Here is a 14496-nt window from a genome sequence, read left to right as displayed (position 1 = left end):
GACTATGATGACTGTGCACTTGATGGAAAGGTGTAACGAGAGAGCTCCATCCATTTTTTTCACTGATAGTCTATACAAATATCGCTCCTGACACCAACAGACAAAGAATGTGACAATGGTGACAATCTTAAACAAATCCTTTATCTGAGTATTTAAAAGCAGACCTAATTTCATGCATTTTTTTGTTACAGTTTCTTTATGCCACAAGGGCATTCCTGGAAGGCAAATATAGAAGTATTGTATGATAGGAACTACTGACTGCTGTTTGTGCTAGAATATCTGCACTGTGAGGCATTTCAAAACTTGATTTTTTTTTCCATGTACATCACAGCTCCTCACCCTGTTCCTGAGGGAATGCGCAGAAAACCTGAGGGGATTTCAATTCAGATGCCTGAATCCACGATCGTATCATTTCAGTCCCTTACCAAGCGTATGATCATACCTGAAAATGAGCACATTAATGGACTTGTAAATTGAGACCGTATCCTTCAGGCCTAGATGCTTTTTCCCTATAACGGCCAAGCATCCTATTTTGATACACCTATTAGCCCGTGTCCTGCTCCACATTTCCATCTTTTGTAAACAATCTTGTCAACATGTCCATGTGGGACCAGTGTGAGCTTGGTATCAGTCCCATGTGTGTTATATGGGTCGCTAATGGAACAAAAAGTGAAATACCTGTGGGGCCCATTTTTAGGAATCACCCTCAGGTGAAACATGGGCATCTCGTTCTGCTCACTTACTTGTGGTCTAATGTTATTCCCCTTGAGTATCAAGTATTACTCAGGGATTTTTGAGAAACTGATCTTTCTGCATTGCAACACATTGAACTAATGATTGCCTTGTAGCTTAAGGTCAGGATTTTAGGCAACCACCCACGTATCAATGCATATAAGATTTGTCCCTTACATCAATGAGTGATTGAAGAGCCACAATTAGACTCGTTGTATTTATCCTTGTCAGACATGAACATTTCTCTAAAGTGCACATTGACCAGCCAAGGTTAGTATTTCTTCTCGTTCGTAAAGAAATGGCTGAGCAAAGCATAGCCTCCCCTTCATTTATACTGTAGACATCTAACTTTAGCCTGATGTTCTCCTTGGTGTCAGGAAATGTGCCTGCAAGTCTAAGAGCTGAAAACCTTTTGGTACAACAACAAATCCTCACATTGATTCTTATTAACTATATCATTTATCCAAGTCACTTCCCCCAAGTGTAAATGTGTTTCCATGATCCACAGAAAACCTCATATATGGATTCCACCAAGCCTGGGTTCTATTCTGTATTTTTCAAATGTCTTGCCCATATTCCCTACATCCACAAACAAGTGTTCCTGTGTCATAAATATGGACCCAGGATTCCTATAGGTAGTGCCTTAATCACTGGCTGCACATTACGAATTTGTCAGTGTTTAGGTGCAAAATATAAAACAAAAAACAAGTATCAAATCCGTTGACTTAGTTTAATGAAAGGATATAATACGTCAGTGTGGTGGAAGAAAAAGTCAAAGGCCCACCAACCCTCCCTTCGTTTAAAAATATTTATACAGTATAACATCTTTTTTTTCTTTATAAAAACAATGATTGACCTTTTTCTTGCTTATTGAAAAACCTGAAAAGATATTACACACTTATGACGTCACTTGTGTGAATTTACATTGGCCTTCTCTGCTGCAATTTGTTTGGGTCATTCACAACTTTGCCTGACTAATTGCATTGAGTATAGGCTACAATTGTAAAAGTGTGAGTTTCAAAACGAGCAGGTAATACACGTTACGCCTTTGTGAACATTTCAGGAGGTAGTAACAGAGGCTGTTCAGATGGCGTGAAGAGCTGAGCCAACAGGGGAGCACAGCGCTGTGCATTTGTGCATGTCTGTCTGTGTTTATGGTGATCTTAAAGGTCCCATATTATGCTTTTTCTGGTTTTATATGCTCTTTAATGTCTGCGGAAACGCGACTTCTCCTACGTCCTCCTGTTAGCTGTAGCATTAGCCGCGTGTAATGCTCGGTTCTAGCCCCCCTCGGTAAAAATTTGTCAGTGTGGTGTCATTGTCAGTGTGAGATCACTGATCTAAGCCCATTGGCTCGTTGTGGCAAGCCCAGCAGCTCATGTTGAAATTTCCGAGAAGCGTGCTGAGCAACTGACCAATAACGACAGAGCGGATCGGCAGACCAATCAGAGCAGACTTGGCCCACGTGGGGTCTAACAGTGTGGGCTCAACAGAGCGTAGCTGACAGACTCAGAGCGTAGAGGGAGCAAGGAGGAGCAGTTCATGAAAACAGACACTTTTTTCGGATTTTATCTATTGTGAACGTACAAAAGTAGGTACATAGATTAAATATACGAACCCCAAAAAGGGCATAATATGGGCTCTTTAACTTGTGCTGTGCCGAGCTTCCACGTCGCCAAAATGCCAAGTTAGTTCACAGACTAGTACAAGAATATTAAGCCATCGTGGAATCAATATAAATGTACAAAGACGTAATGACTGCTGAGTTCATTTAGTTTTAATAAGTTGAATAATCCTTTAATATGTGAATGGTGTCGGTTTTTTTTTACCCTGGGACTTTTTCAGAATCGATACTTAAAAATAGTTTGAACAGGAAATTCAGACCACATGTTGAATTCACTTGCACATTTTCCATTTCCTAGCTATAAATACTGTTTCCCAGCAAGGCAATTTAAGTTGCAGAGCTGAAACAGAGTTTCACATAGAGCTCCAGTAAGAGGAGATGAGGGGGTTTTGTTGTTAACTTAACATTACAAATAAAAAAAAGTCATGGGTTCGTAAATAGAGTTGTCAAAGAGGTTAACATTCTTTTCAGCACAGTGTGAGTGAATACCGCTATGCATCACAGCTTTTGTGTATACTATTGGATCATAATCTGGGGAGGATGTTTTTCGCTGACAAAATGGTGTTGGAAAAATACCTGCTTAGTGTAGAGCAGCACACCATGAAAATTTAGGGCAAGTTTAATTGGAAAGGCAAAGGTTTGTTCATGCTTTGCTGATTCATGTACACTAGGAAGTATTTTAGGTTTAGAAGAGGAGGCAGAATGACAACTAAGAGGATGAATCATTTCATAACACTTTAGTCACAGTGGGTGTATCAGCTGTGTATACTCGGTATGCAGAGTAACCAAAAAACAGGATGCTGGCTGGTTATAAAATATGACCTAAATGTAATACAATGATTAATTTTCCCAACTATAAATCAAACAATACGTATCATGATACCTGAGTCATGATACCATACATATTGCGATACTTTACCATTCACAACATAATTTACTGAAAAATAAAAGTGAGCAGAGAATACAATTTGATGTGTTAGGGCCCACGCTGGCAGTCCCTGTAATACAAAGTAAATGCACTTTTCTACCCAGTTGAACCTAGTTGACGTATGTTGGGGGGGGGGGGGGTTTGTCTGCAAAGATGTCTGTATTTTCAGGTTTTCCTATCATGGTGTTGTGTTTCGGACAGTCAGTATTGTGCAGTACTAGAGCTCACAGCAAACACTCTGCAGGTTGAGACACTGACTTTGACCTCTCTCTTACTGTCAATCAACCTGTCTAAACTTCCCTATTTGTGAAACATGCAGTGTTTTGTAAGTTCACACATATCATCACATATTAATATTGAAATAAACTAAGGCGCACTTTTAATACCTAATTATTTAATGTAAAACATGGACTTTGTCCTATATACCGGTAGGACCGATTCAAAGCTTTCAGTCACGTGACCAATCCGGAGGGCTGGGTGGCAAAAGAGTTTAGGAGAGTGGCAGCCGCCATTGAAAACACTATAGAACTGCAGCACAGGCTTTTTCATTTTCCATATCTCGACACGTTTACCTTCAATCTTATAACTGTAACACCAGAACGTCAATTCAGTGATGTTTACTTGTATTGACTCAGGGAGAAACGCACAAGAATTCCAATGTACCTGTACTGTCCTGAACCTGTGCAAATAGCAATTAACATCTATTCTATTCTATTCTATTTAGAGGAGAATCCCTCTCCTTACAGTGCTGAGGGATGAAAGTCTACTAAAGTCTACTTGAATTTCCCTCTGGATCAATAAAGTATCTATCCATCTATCCATCCATCCATCCAGCAAAAGATTCTTCGTCATTCAAGCATCAGTGAGTGCTAATTACCTACCTGGGCGATGAGTCCTGCTCCATCTTGTTTATGACTGGCTGCATGGAGCAGCAACATTTTTACCTTTCTGAACAGTGTGGGCTGAGATGTTTAAGTATTAGTGCTAAGAGCGGCTGAATAAACACCAAACACACACTTTAAATGCTCTGAAAACTTTAAGCACTGGTAGCGCGTGAACACACTTAAGTCAGAAGAACGACTCAACTCGTTTTCCCAACTCGGAAACTTGGACCATCTAAGAAGCACATAAACGCAGCATCAGACTTTTGAAGTAACAGCTAGTACTACTTTTTTTTCAAGGATTCAAACATAATGAGTTTCAGGTCCATCCAAGCCAAACATTGTCCAAGAAAAAGAAATTGGACATTTACTTCAAGAGACCTCAACACTCTTCAGAACACTTGTTGGAAAATGGGTTCTATTTAAAATTTAAGAGTGGTAATTTAACTTTAGTGAACACATACGCTCACCCTGCAGTGTCAGACTCAAGCTGCCTGGCCGTGTGAGCGAGCTCTGTTGTGGCGTACCCATTCATATTCTTTCCATGTGGAGAGAAGAGTGGCAGTGTAATCACCAGATAGTATAGTCATGACTGTGCTGCTGCAAGCTGGAGGGCAGCAATCTTCTCTCTGCTGTCTTTCCTCTCACCCACAGTGGTTGACACTTTGTCAGTGCTTGATAAAACAATTGCACTACCACATACAGGCAAAGCTGCACATGGTATAGTTGCAGATATACACAACACATACGTTGCTGATCAGTAATGTGCTTAAACGCAAACTATCGCACACTGTCTGGAAGGTGCGCTTACACACATACGCTGGGCATGCTTTTTGTCCTTGACGTACTTAGTTTAGTATGATAAGAATGTGCTTGTCTGTCCTTCGTCTGAGCCACTTTCCCAAAAGGATGATTAAGATTTTGCAGCATAAGAGCACATTTGATCAGATGGAAAGTTCTTCCACATCAAATAGTGGAATTTCTATTTTTATGGCCCATTTGTCTTCATTAAGAATCCTTAATTACATTGTTTTCCCAGATTATAGCTCTTCATCACTCCAAGTCTTCTTAAGCATGCATGTTAGGTTGCTTTCCCTGTTTACCCCCCAGGATTTATTTTGTTCTCTGATGAGAAGTGGATAATAAAGGAGACATCTTGTTGTGTCATTAAATGTCTGCTCTCTGCTGATACCGACAAAAGAGCAGTAACCCACCCAGCATTGATTTAGAGGCAGACTGTTGTGTCATTTTTCTCCCATGCTACACGATGGTGCCTTTAAGGTCAAAGCAAGTAGAGGTCATACTCAGTTGTACAGGTCTTCCTGTGATTCCTGCTTTCTATCCGACACATAGATTTTCTTGTACACATATTATTGGTTGTATATCAAAGTCATTCATCTTCCAACTCCATGAAGTGTCCTACCATCTCTCTAAACGTGGCTCGGAGAGAGTAACATTTGGAAAATGACCATAAGCCACAATTTGTCAAGCTGTGCTGACTGGTGTGCTCAATTCACTTTCTTCTTCTCTCCGATAGCAGAATTACAGTTGAGTGTTCGCTGACCTAATCCAATAGAAGCTCCATACGGACAAAGTAATGTGATTTCCCAGGCTTTTATTCTGTGTCTGTAGCTGGATAGAGAGGGGCCTAGAAGAGATGGCATCTGAATTGGGGGATTGATGTCTGAGAGGGGAGGGACACTATACATGAGATATGGACAGCAGCAAGTACCAGCCTTGATGTGGATTATATGAAAGAGAGGGAAGGACAGACCAAGGTCAAGTGGTTGTAACAAGGCTCACTGTGAAGCATCATTACCCCTCTACTATTGACTATGCTAATGGTTTGACCCTGAATTGTATCTGCAGGTCATCTCAGGTTAGAGGTGTATTGTAGTGGCATGCTACCCTAAACAATTGCTTTACTAGCAGCTGTAACGTTGAGGTTTGACTTAACCTTGATTTGAACTTGGAAAGTGGCAAGCAAGTTTACACAATTAATAAGAAAGGGTATGTCTAGTATTTTTTTATTTTTTCTATTTGCCTTTGGGTGTTAAAAACTGCTTAGTGTAGCTAAAAACTAGTTATATTTCATAATTATTAAATTTGTATAAAAAAAACATATTTTTGGGTAAAGTGCATGTATTTAAGCTGATTATTAGTCGAGTATTTTACTGGAAGACATTGTGCAGCTACTTTATATTTATACAAGTAAAAGTACATCCGCTGATTCAGTATTAGTCATGGCCTTTCACCAGGCTTCTGAATTTCTGCATTTAAAGTTTTACAGTGTTTCAAAGGTCTGGTGTTTCTCGCATTAATGTCTTTCCCCCAACAATGGAGGCGCTTCTGAGCCACTCAGTGCCTTTATAGATGGGACCAAGGTTAAGAAGGTCATCTAACTGTGCCAAAGCCAGAATCCAAATATATGTAGCAACAATAAAACAGGTTGAGTGATTCAGCCTGCAACGGAAATAACCAGGAACAGCTCTGAAGTATGAACCCCACCTTGCACTGAAGGCATTTCTTTGAGAGAAAAGAGTTTTTTGACTGCTCCTTTTTCTCCAGAATAGATTCTGAAGAGTTTAATTTATTAGTTTATAAATAGGGTCCTTTGGACATCATCAAAAAGTAAAACTTTTTCAATACTTCTACCTTGACGGCCTTAATGAGAAGAAAATTAAATAGCCTTGGCTTAACAGCCATGCTGGTTTGGAAAGTGACATAAAATAGTGAACAGTTAATTCCATTTTGCTCTGTTATAGACAAGTGATCTTATTACATCAGCAAACATGATGAACTTGAAGCTTCTATCCTGTAGTCACACAGCTTCAGTGTCTGATGAAAATTACATCAGGAGAACTGATGCATCAGTCTGAGTGATTAGTGAGAGCAAAACACCCGCCCCCCCTCCATCCAACAGAAAATTACGATCAAGAAGTGAATGTCAAAATGAATAATGGAGTGTTAACTAAATGGCAATTAAGTCAGAACATCACGCAATGTCGGCTGTGCTTGGAAGGCCTTTTTGGCTCAGCCTGTGTGGCTGCACCAAGGTCCATTGGTTGTCAACAGCATTGCTCTTAAAGGGGTCATTTAAAAAGTCAATCAGTTTGGATGATTTTTTTTAGCAGCAGTGACAAAGTTTGGAGTAATACCTGACATTTGAGGAGGGGTCTAAATTATGTATTTATTCGGAAGATAGACAGTTGTTATGTACCATTGTTGTGGTGGAAGCGGAAAAAAGTCAAGGCATTCTTATTTGAAACGCCACCTTTTGAAGTTTTCCTTCTGAAAGTTGGACTCGTTTACATATTAATGTTAAATCTCTCCTCTGGCACTGTGTTTTATCTCATAGGTTATTTTTTGCCTCCCCTGTCGGCTAATCTGTTGCTGGCTGTGATCCCATCTCCACTCTCAATCACAGACATGCCCTCAAGGTACTGTGACATCCACACTGCCTGTTTACAGCAGGGTCATAAAGAACCTTGCTTGCATCAATATTCCCATATCAGCCCATTCTGTTGTGCTACACCCAACACATTGGCAGCCGAGGAAGTGTCTGATGGAGGTTGTGTAATCGCTCTGGTAGCCAACAGGCCGGTGCTCTCAGGATCTAAAGGGCTCTTCAATTTCCCGCTGTACCTGAGACAGCAGTGCCGTAATAAGCTCATTACTGAGATATTCTGTGAAGTACAATATATTCACATCACATGTGTGTGCATGTACCTTAATGCATGCATATGAATGCACTGTATATATAATCTTAGACAATCCTTGACCTGGGGATTGTAATGAAGTGAGCCACCAGGCTGCACAGTTTATATTCTAATGGCTATTGTAACTCTGCATCTAGATTCAGCATTAGTGCACTGACTGTACTAAGCTGATTTCTCTGTTTAGTTTTCAGTAGATTTATACTACGTCAATTTTTCTGCAGCTCTATGCATGAATCATTCCTACTTATTTAGGACCAACTTATTGCTTAATGAGTTTCGTCAAAAGGTCAGCTGCATTGAAACAACATCAGCAGCAGCCATTTGTGCATTACAATTTCCCTGTCTTGTGCCTTGAAAAACAAAGAATTTCAAGGACTGTTATTACATATACAGGCCAGGAAGAAGAACTTCATCATCTGTGATTGTGTGCAAACAGAATCTTTAATAAGACTTTAGGATTTTGCAGTAAGTTATTTATTGCATTTATGGATTTGCTTATTCAGAGAGCCTGTTGTAAGACTAGTGTTATTAAAATCAGACAATTTGAAAAAATAGAACGGTAGTAAACATTTTGTGTCATTTTGATTGAAGAAGTAATATTTGAAAAGATCAAATCCAAAGTTTTTTTTCTCTCAGAGTGATACTTGTGATTTTTTCTGGTGTTTAAAAAGGAGCTGCTTTTGTCACACCATAAAGTCATTCTCAATTCATCAAACCAACATAAGGCAACCGTAAATTTTCCATTTGGCGCAAAGAGGTGACTGTTAGAGTAAAACAGACTGAACGTTGATTACATCTGGTCTAAGTCAAACAAAGTGATAAGAACCATGGAGTTCTGTTGTGTGTGTGTGTGTGTGCAAGTGTTTTTAAACACTCAAACCGGTGATTGGGAACAGACACCTCGCAGCTGTTCATTTATATCCACGTAACATCTTCCTACACTCTACTACTTTCCTTCCGTTCCTTCCAATTTGATCTGTCTTTGTTGCATCCTCATACCTACATTTGAGTCCCAAATGAGATGAGGGCTCCGAGGCAATGAGGTCAGTGGTCATGGGGGAGTACAGGGTCTAGTGTCAGAGCAAGTGGCTTCATGATGGATGGGAGTAATCTCACGGCTGTTACAGAATCACAAACACTTAACCTGGGGGAGGGGAGAATAGGAAGCCTTTGCTGTGTTAGGTGAGTGAACACAAGATTTATTATAAATATACATATACAATACTATTTCTACTTCTCTGTCTATTTATATACCTTGTTTTACCCTATGCTGTACATGTTTTATGTATGTACACAATTTACTGTAGACTATGTTGATACTGTTACAAAAAGCCATGCAATATCTACAGTACAATATATGTTGTATCTATGAAACCTACTTTTGTTCTCAATAAATAGTAATAAATTATTCAGGTCTTGTTTTGTACATTATATTGCACATATTATTTACAATTCTGCTTTGGATAAACATTTTCCCTTTTTCATCCTGACCTGATGTCAGTTTTAGCTGCTTTTATTGACCGTATATACCCTAAAGGTAATCAGTTCCTTCAGTCCACATCCTCAGAGGACAGACATTTCTGTTGGGCCTCTTTGTCCTCAAATGTCACCTTTTTGTTCCTCTTTGGGTCGATCCAGGAGTTGTGGATGATGGCGTTATTAGGAGTAGGATCTGCCTCAATGATCGACACCACTCGCTTCTTCATCTTACTTTTCAACACTTTCTGGAACTTCTGCCTCGTGAAGGCATAGAGAAGCGGGTGAAAGATAGTTGTCCCGTAAGCCATGACCAGGAATCCCAGTCTCAACTTGACCATGAGGTCACTGGGACCCACACTCAGGATGACTGTGTTGAGCACTGTGATGGGTGTCCAGCACAGCAGGAAAGTGGACACAATAAGAAGGGACATCCTGAAGACCCTCTTTTGGCGCTCTCGTCTTTCTCTGTGGCGCTTAACAGCCCTGCGCAATGCGATGATGACAGAGACAGAGGTACGCATACCCAGTGTGGGGTTGCGGCTCCCACTGCTCTGGGATCCGTCTGTGGCCTCTTGCTGCGGAGTCATGGCTGTCATGGATGGACGCTTTTTCCTGCGAGCCTTTTTCTTCTGTGAGGCGTGGAAACGTGTGCCGATGCGAATATTGAGTGCCTGCAGGATCTTTGAATAGGTGATCAGCATGACAACGACAGTAAAGAAGAAAATAGGAATCTGAGCAAGCAAGTGGTAATAGAGGCCAAGTTCTGTGAAGTACTGGTTAGTCTGGACCACATCCTCTACCACAGTCTGGTTCAGCTCAGCTGGGCCTTGTGCGAAGAAGCCAACCTCAATAAAGGGAACGAGGAAGCTAATAAAGGATAGCACCCAGATGGCAGACAGCAGGGACAGGGCACGGCCCATGGTCAGCACACGGTTGGCTGGTTTGACCGAGATGTCGTAACGATCCAGGGTGATGGCAAGCACATTAGCAGCAGTGGCAACACTCGCAAAGGAAACACAGGCTTCATGGAAGCAGCAGATGAGACCAGTGTCTCCCTCCAGAGAGAGCAGCACCACCACAATGGTGAGGGGGATGCAGCAAACGCAGACCAGCACATCCAACACGTGGAGGTTCATAGTGACGATGTTGCTGACAGAACTTATGAGGTTGGACTTCATACAGTAGAGGGCAAGCACAGTGAGGTTAGAGCTCAGGCCCAGGAGGATTTCCAGCATGAGGAAGCCAGTCAGGGAGACCTGGAAACTAACCGGGTAGGTATAAGGGGTGGGGGTCGCCGGACTCATGGTGCGGCTGATGGGTTCAGTGTTGTCTGTGACGGTGACGTTGCTCATGGTGGCTTCTTGTTTCAGGTAGGGAAGAATATGCATTATCCTATGAATAAAGAGTGGAGAAAAACAAAGTTAATGAAGAGGAAAAGGAAAACAAGAGGTTATTTTTTGCGCATCTATTGAGGGTTGGAATTAACAGACAACTAGAATATCTTGCTGGAAATTAAAGGGGAAGCAATCAAATGATAAGAAAGCTTTTTGAGTTAAATAAAATGAAAAATTAAATTAGAGTAGACACTTTTGTTTACTGCCATGCATTGCAAATACTAGTGTCTTACTATTCACATGGTTTGACTAAATACTAACTGTCTTGCCTTAATCAGCTTTTACTTTTGTTCAACATATTTAATTAGACGGATATATCCACTACAGAGAGTCACATAATGGAAACACTTTGGGACAAATTAAATTCTAATAGGCCAAAAGGCGTTAAGGCTTGATTTGCAATGGATTTGTTGTGGCTTAGTGCTCAAGCCTGAGCAGCACATTCAAGCTGACATAGTCGTAACATATTAGCATATATACCATTTACATACTGAGTATCGACCAGAGGTCATGAAGCAGGGTGAGGGCAAGGATTAAAGAGCAGATTTGAAGCCCATTTGGACAGGCTTGATTTTTCAGGGCAGTGTTTCAAGACTTGCCAGGATTTGCTGGCAGCATCTTGTTATTGGAGATTTAAAGGAGGGGGTTCAATACTGACAAGAAATTTGGGCAAAAAAGAGGCTTCCAACTCTCAGAGATGCACTTTAAAATACATGATGTTTGTTCGGATAAGCTTTAAATAATTAAAGGACTAACGAGTACACCAAAAAGCAGTCAGTACATGGGACTGTAATTACTATTGAGTAAGAGGGAGAGAAGGCTTAGACACATTCACTACAGAATGAATTAAAGTAAGTGATTAGCACATGAAATATTAAATAATCTTAATGGACTTTAAAATTGCATTGAGAAAAAAAAAGGTATTTTAGACTGTTTACCTTTTCTGACACTATCTGAATACCAGGGCTGTGTAATCAGGCCATAAAGTCCATGTTACATCCACAGAGACGAGCATCACATCCAAACATAGCCTGTGGAAAAGTGTTTCCACTCCAGCAGAGCCCCCCAGTGAGGCTTTTCCTTTTACTGCCCGTCAGTCCCACAGAAACTGACAGCCAGAAAAGCACCTGTCCGCCTCCCTTAAGAATGTCAACAAGCTTTTTCGTAACCCAAATGGCAAGTAAGCTAAGCCACCTTGCGCCGTGTGTAGTGTAGAGGAAATGGGCTATTGTTGCACAGAATTCTTTCCCAGAACTCTTGGCCGCACTGATGGATGAGAGACACAGGGATGAGATGTCAGAGCAACCTCCTGTTTATAATCTCATGATATTTCCAGGAAGGAAAGACAAAGCCAACCAAGAAAACAAAGAAACACAGACTGTGCTAAAATTCACCGCTCAAAGTATGATCCAAATTCTTGCTTCTTGTTTATTTTTGTCTTTGGTTAAAAGAAAGCAGTCAGATCAGTAAATACAAAAAGAAGTAACATCCATCAGCTTGTACTCCAGCCGGTCTTAAACGTTCCCCAGTTTATACCATAGTAATGTGCAGCATGAATCCAGGAGAGGTCAGTATATCCAGGCAGTGTCCAGGCCCATGTCTCTCCCCTGGGAGCTTTAATGGAACAGGCCTTCACTCTCCACCTTTCTCATCAGTCTCTGTACGCCTGGCTCCAGCCGCCATTGACTTGTATATCGAGCAAAGGTCTCTGGTTTGCCCCTCGGCATGCTGTACCCTCAATCACTGGTTATGGCGTTAGTAGAGCAGATTATTAGATTGCATGTGTGTCCAATTACCATGACATGTGCGATCACTGTGACATTTGTGATCACTAGTATTTATATGTGAACAGGACGGAGCTTGATTAAGCGATATGGGGAGAAGGTCATCCTCATGAGGTAGTGGAAGTGAGTTCATCAGACACCAGAAATCCTAGACAACAGTTGAACTTTAGGATGGAGGAGCTGCATACAAGATCATCTGTCCGTCCTTCAGCCTCGCATCTTTCTTTCACAATGACCTGAAGGGAGAGAAAGGACGAGGTGGAGGGTGGTAGAAAGAGAGAGGGAGTAGGAGGAGTAGGAGAGAGAAGTGTGGGGGATGCGTTAGTTAAAATAAACATATCCTCAGTTGTGAGTTGACAAGGAAACTCTTATTAGCATAGCAACAAGCCTCTGATGTCTTATCGTGTTCCTGTTCATCGCCTGATACACTTTACATCTTCGCTGTTGCACTAATTAACATAACAGGAGCACTAATGAAGGGCTCGCACAACAGAAACTACTATTTGACATCTCAGCCTCCCGCTTTCAGATCTCAGATTAGTAATATGTTGTTATTCTTTATATATATTATGTGAATCATTTCAGCAGAATAAGTCTGGCTTTTGCAGGCTCAGTGGTGATAGAGTGGTCATGCATTTTTCATGGTAGGACACAGTGCCTCAGAACTATAGCGCTGTATGGTTTCTAGTGTAGCTTGTCGTAAAGACAAGGATGCCCCCTTGTGTGTCACTAGAAGTGATCCATGTAATCGTTTCAGGGGAACATGACGGTCATCCTTCAAGGTTGTTTCATTTAGACATGCTTTGCTTTACTATGTCTCAATGTCAGAAATGAGCAATGTGTAACATGCTTCAGTACAAGGCAAGAGAGAAGCTTAGAATCCATCTAATAAAGATGCACAGGTTCAAAACAGGCTTTTGCATATCAAGTTTAAAATGCTGTATAACCTGAAAGCTCAAAAAATGATGTTTGTGTAGCAGTAAAAAAGTAAACGTATGCATTTTAGAGTGTAATGTTTACAGTAGCAGCTACTTTTGTTGAAGGCTGATTGTATTTTCGTCAGTTTAATATGTTTCACTAAAGACATAATATGTGTAGAAGACTGTCTTCCAGCAACTGAAGTTATTCAGAAATGTTTTGAAGGTTTTCCGATTAGGTCCATGTGTTGTTGTGACAGAGAGGTTTGGCATTGAGTTTTATTCGCTGTCACCTACGCTGCACTAGGCTGAGGTGCTTTAAATCAAACCAATAAGTCGAGTGCCCCATCAAAACACAGCTAAGCTCACCATGCAGGGTAAACACAGATGCTCCAGAGCTGGTCCGTGCTCAATGCTGTCTTCTTTCCTCACAGCTCTTTAACAATCTAGGTCGACCGATAAAACCTGCTGGTTATCTTCTGCTCCTTCTCGCTGTAATCCAAGAAGTGGGATTGAATAGTGATGACCACACAAGGGTCACACAACTGACAGATGTTCTTTCTTTCCGGAGTCCTGGGCAGAAAAAAACAAGTCCACAGAGATTAGTCCTGACAGTGATGCTGGTGGGATTCTTCTTTTTCTCCCCTTTTCTCCCATTTTTTCTTAACCATCCATATAAACTGGTCCGTGAATACTCCTCCTCTCAACAACTCTGTTGCACTCCCTCCCTGCCTAACTGTGTGGTTTGTGAGTGCAAACCATCACACTCCTTGTATCTTTCTATCTCCCGCTCTGCTCTCGTCTCTCTCTCCCTCAATCCCTCCGTCCCTCTCTCTCTCTCTCTTTCTCTCTCTCTCTCTCACTGCGGAGGTTTGCAGTGCTCCCCCAGTCCTGATTGGTGTTCCGTAATAGGCTTAACCCTTTCCTCTCCAGTGTAGGAAGGTATTTCCTTTTGTTCTTACTCTATTTTCTTTTCCCTGACAGTGACAGTGACTGTGACGTCCCATGTGGGGCTGTAGTGATTTGGGGGAGAAAGCT

At 41.2% G+C, this 14496-nt stretch overlaps 1 protein-coding gene across 1 annotated transcript; it reads right to left on the bottom strand.

Annotated features, from left to right (window-relative positions):
* Positions 1–8299: 8299 nt before the first annotated feature.
* Positions 8300–14287, bottom strand: LOC110002692 (G-protein coupled receptor 22). The gene is made up of 3 exons (XM_020658356.3): positions 13828–14287; positions 11696–12777; positions 8300–10755 (listed from the first exon to the last, which is right to left on the bottom strand). The coding sequence occupies exon 3, from the start codon at positions 10749–10751 to the stop codon at positions 9435–9437; it is 1317 nt and encodes a 438-aa protein (XP_020514012.1). The 5' UTR covers positions 10752–10755; positions 11696–12777; positions 13828–14287; the 3' UTR covers positions 8300–9434.
* Between the last annotated feature and the right edge of the window lie 209 nt (positions 14288–14496).

This window comes from Labrus bergylta, chromosome 7 (genome assembly GCF_963930695.1).
Source record: "Labrus bergylta chromosome 7, fLabBer1.1, whole genome shotgun sequence".
NCBI lineage: Eukaryota > Metazoa > Chordata > Actinopteri > Labriformes > Labridae > Labrus > Labrus bergylta.
The sequence above is the reverse complement of the archived record's forward strand: the minus strand, read 5'-3'. Positions and strand labels throughout refer to the sequence as shown.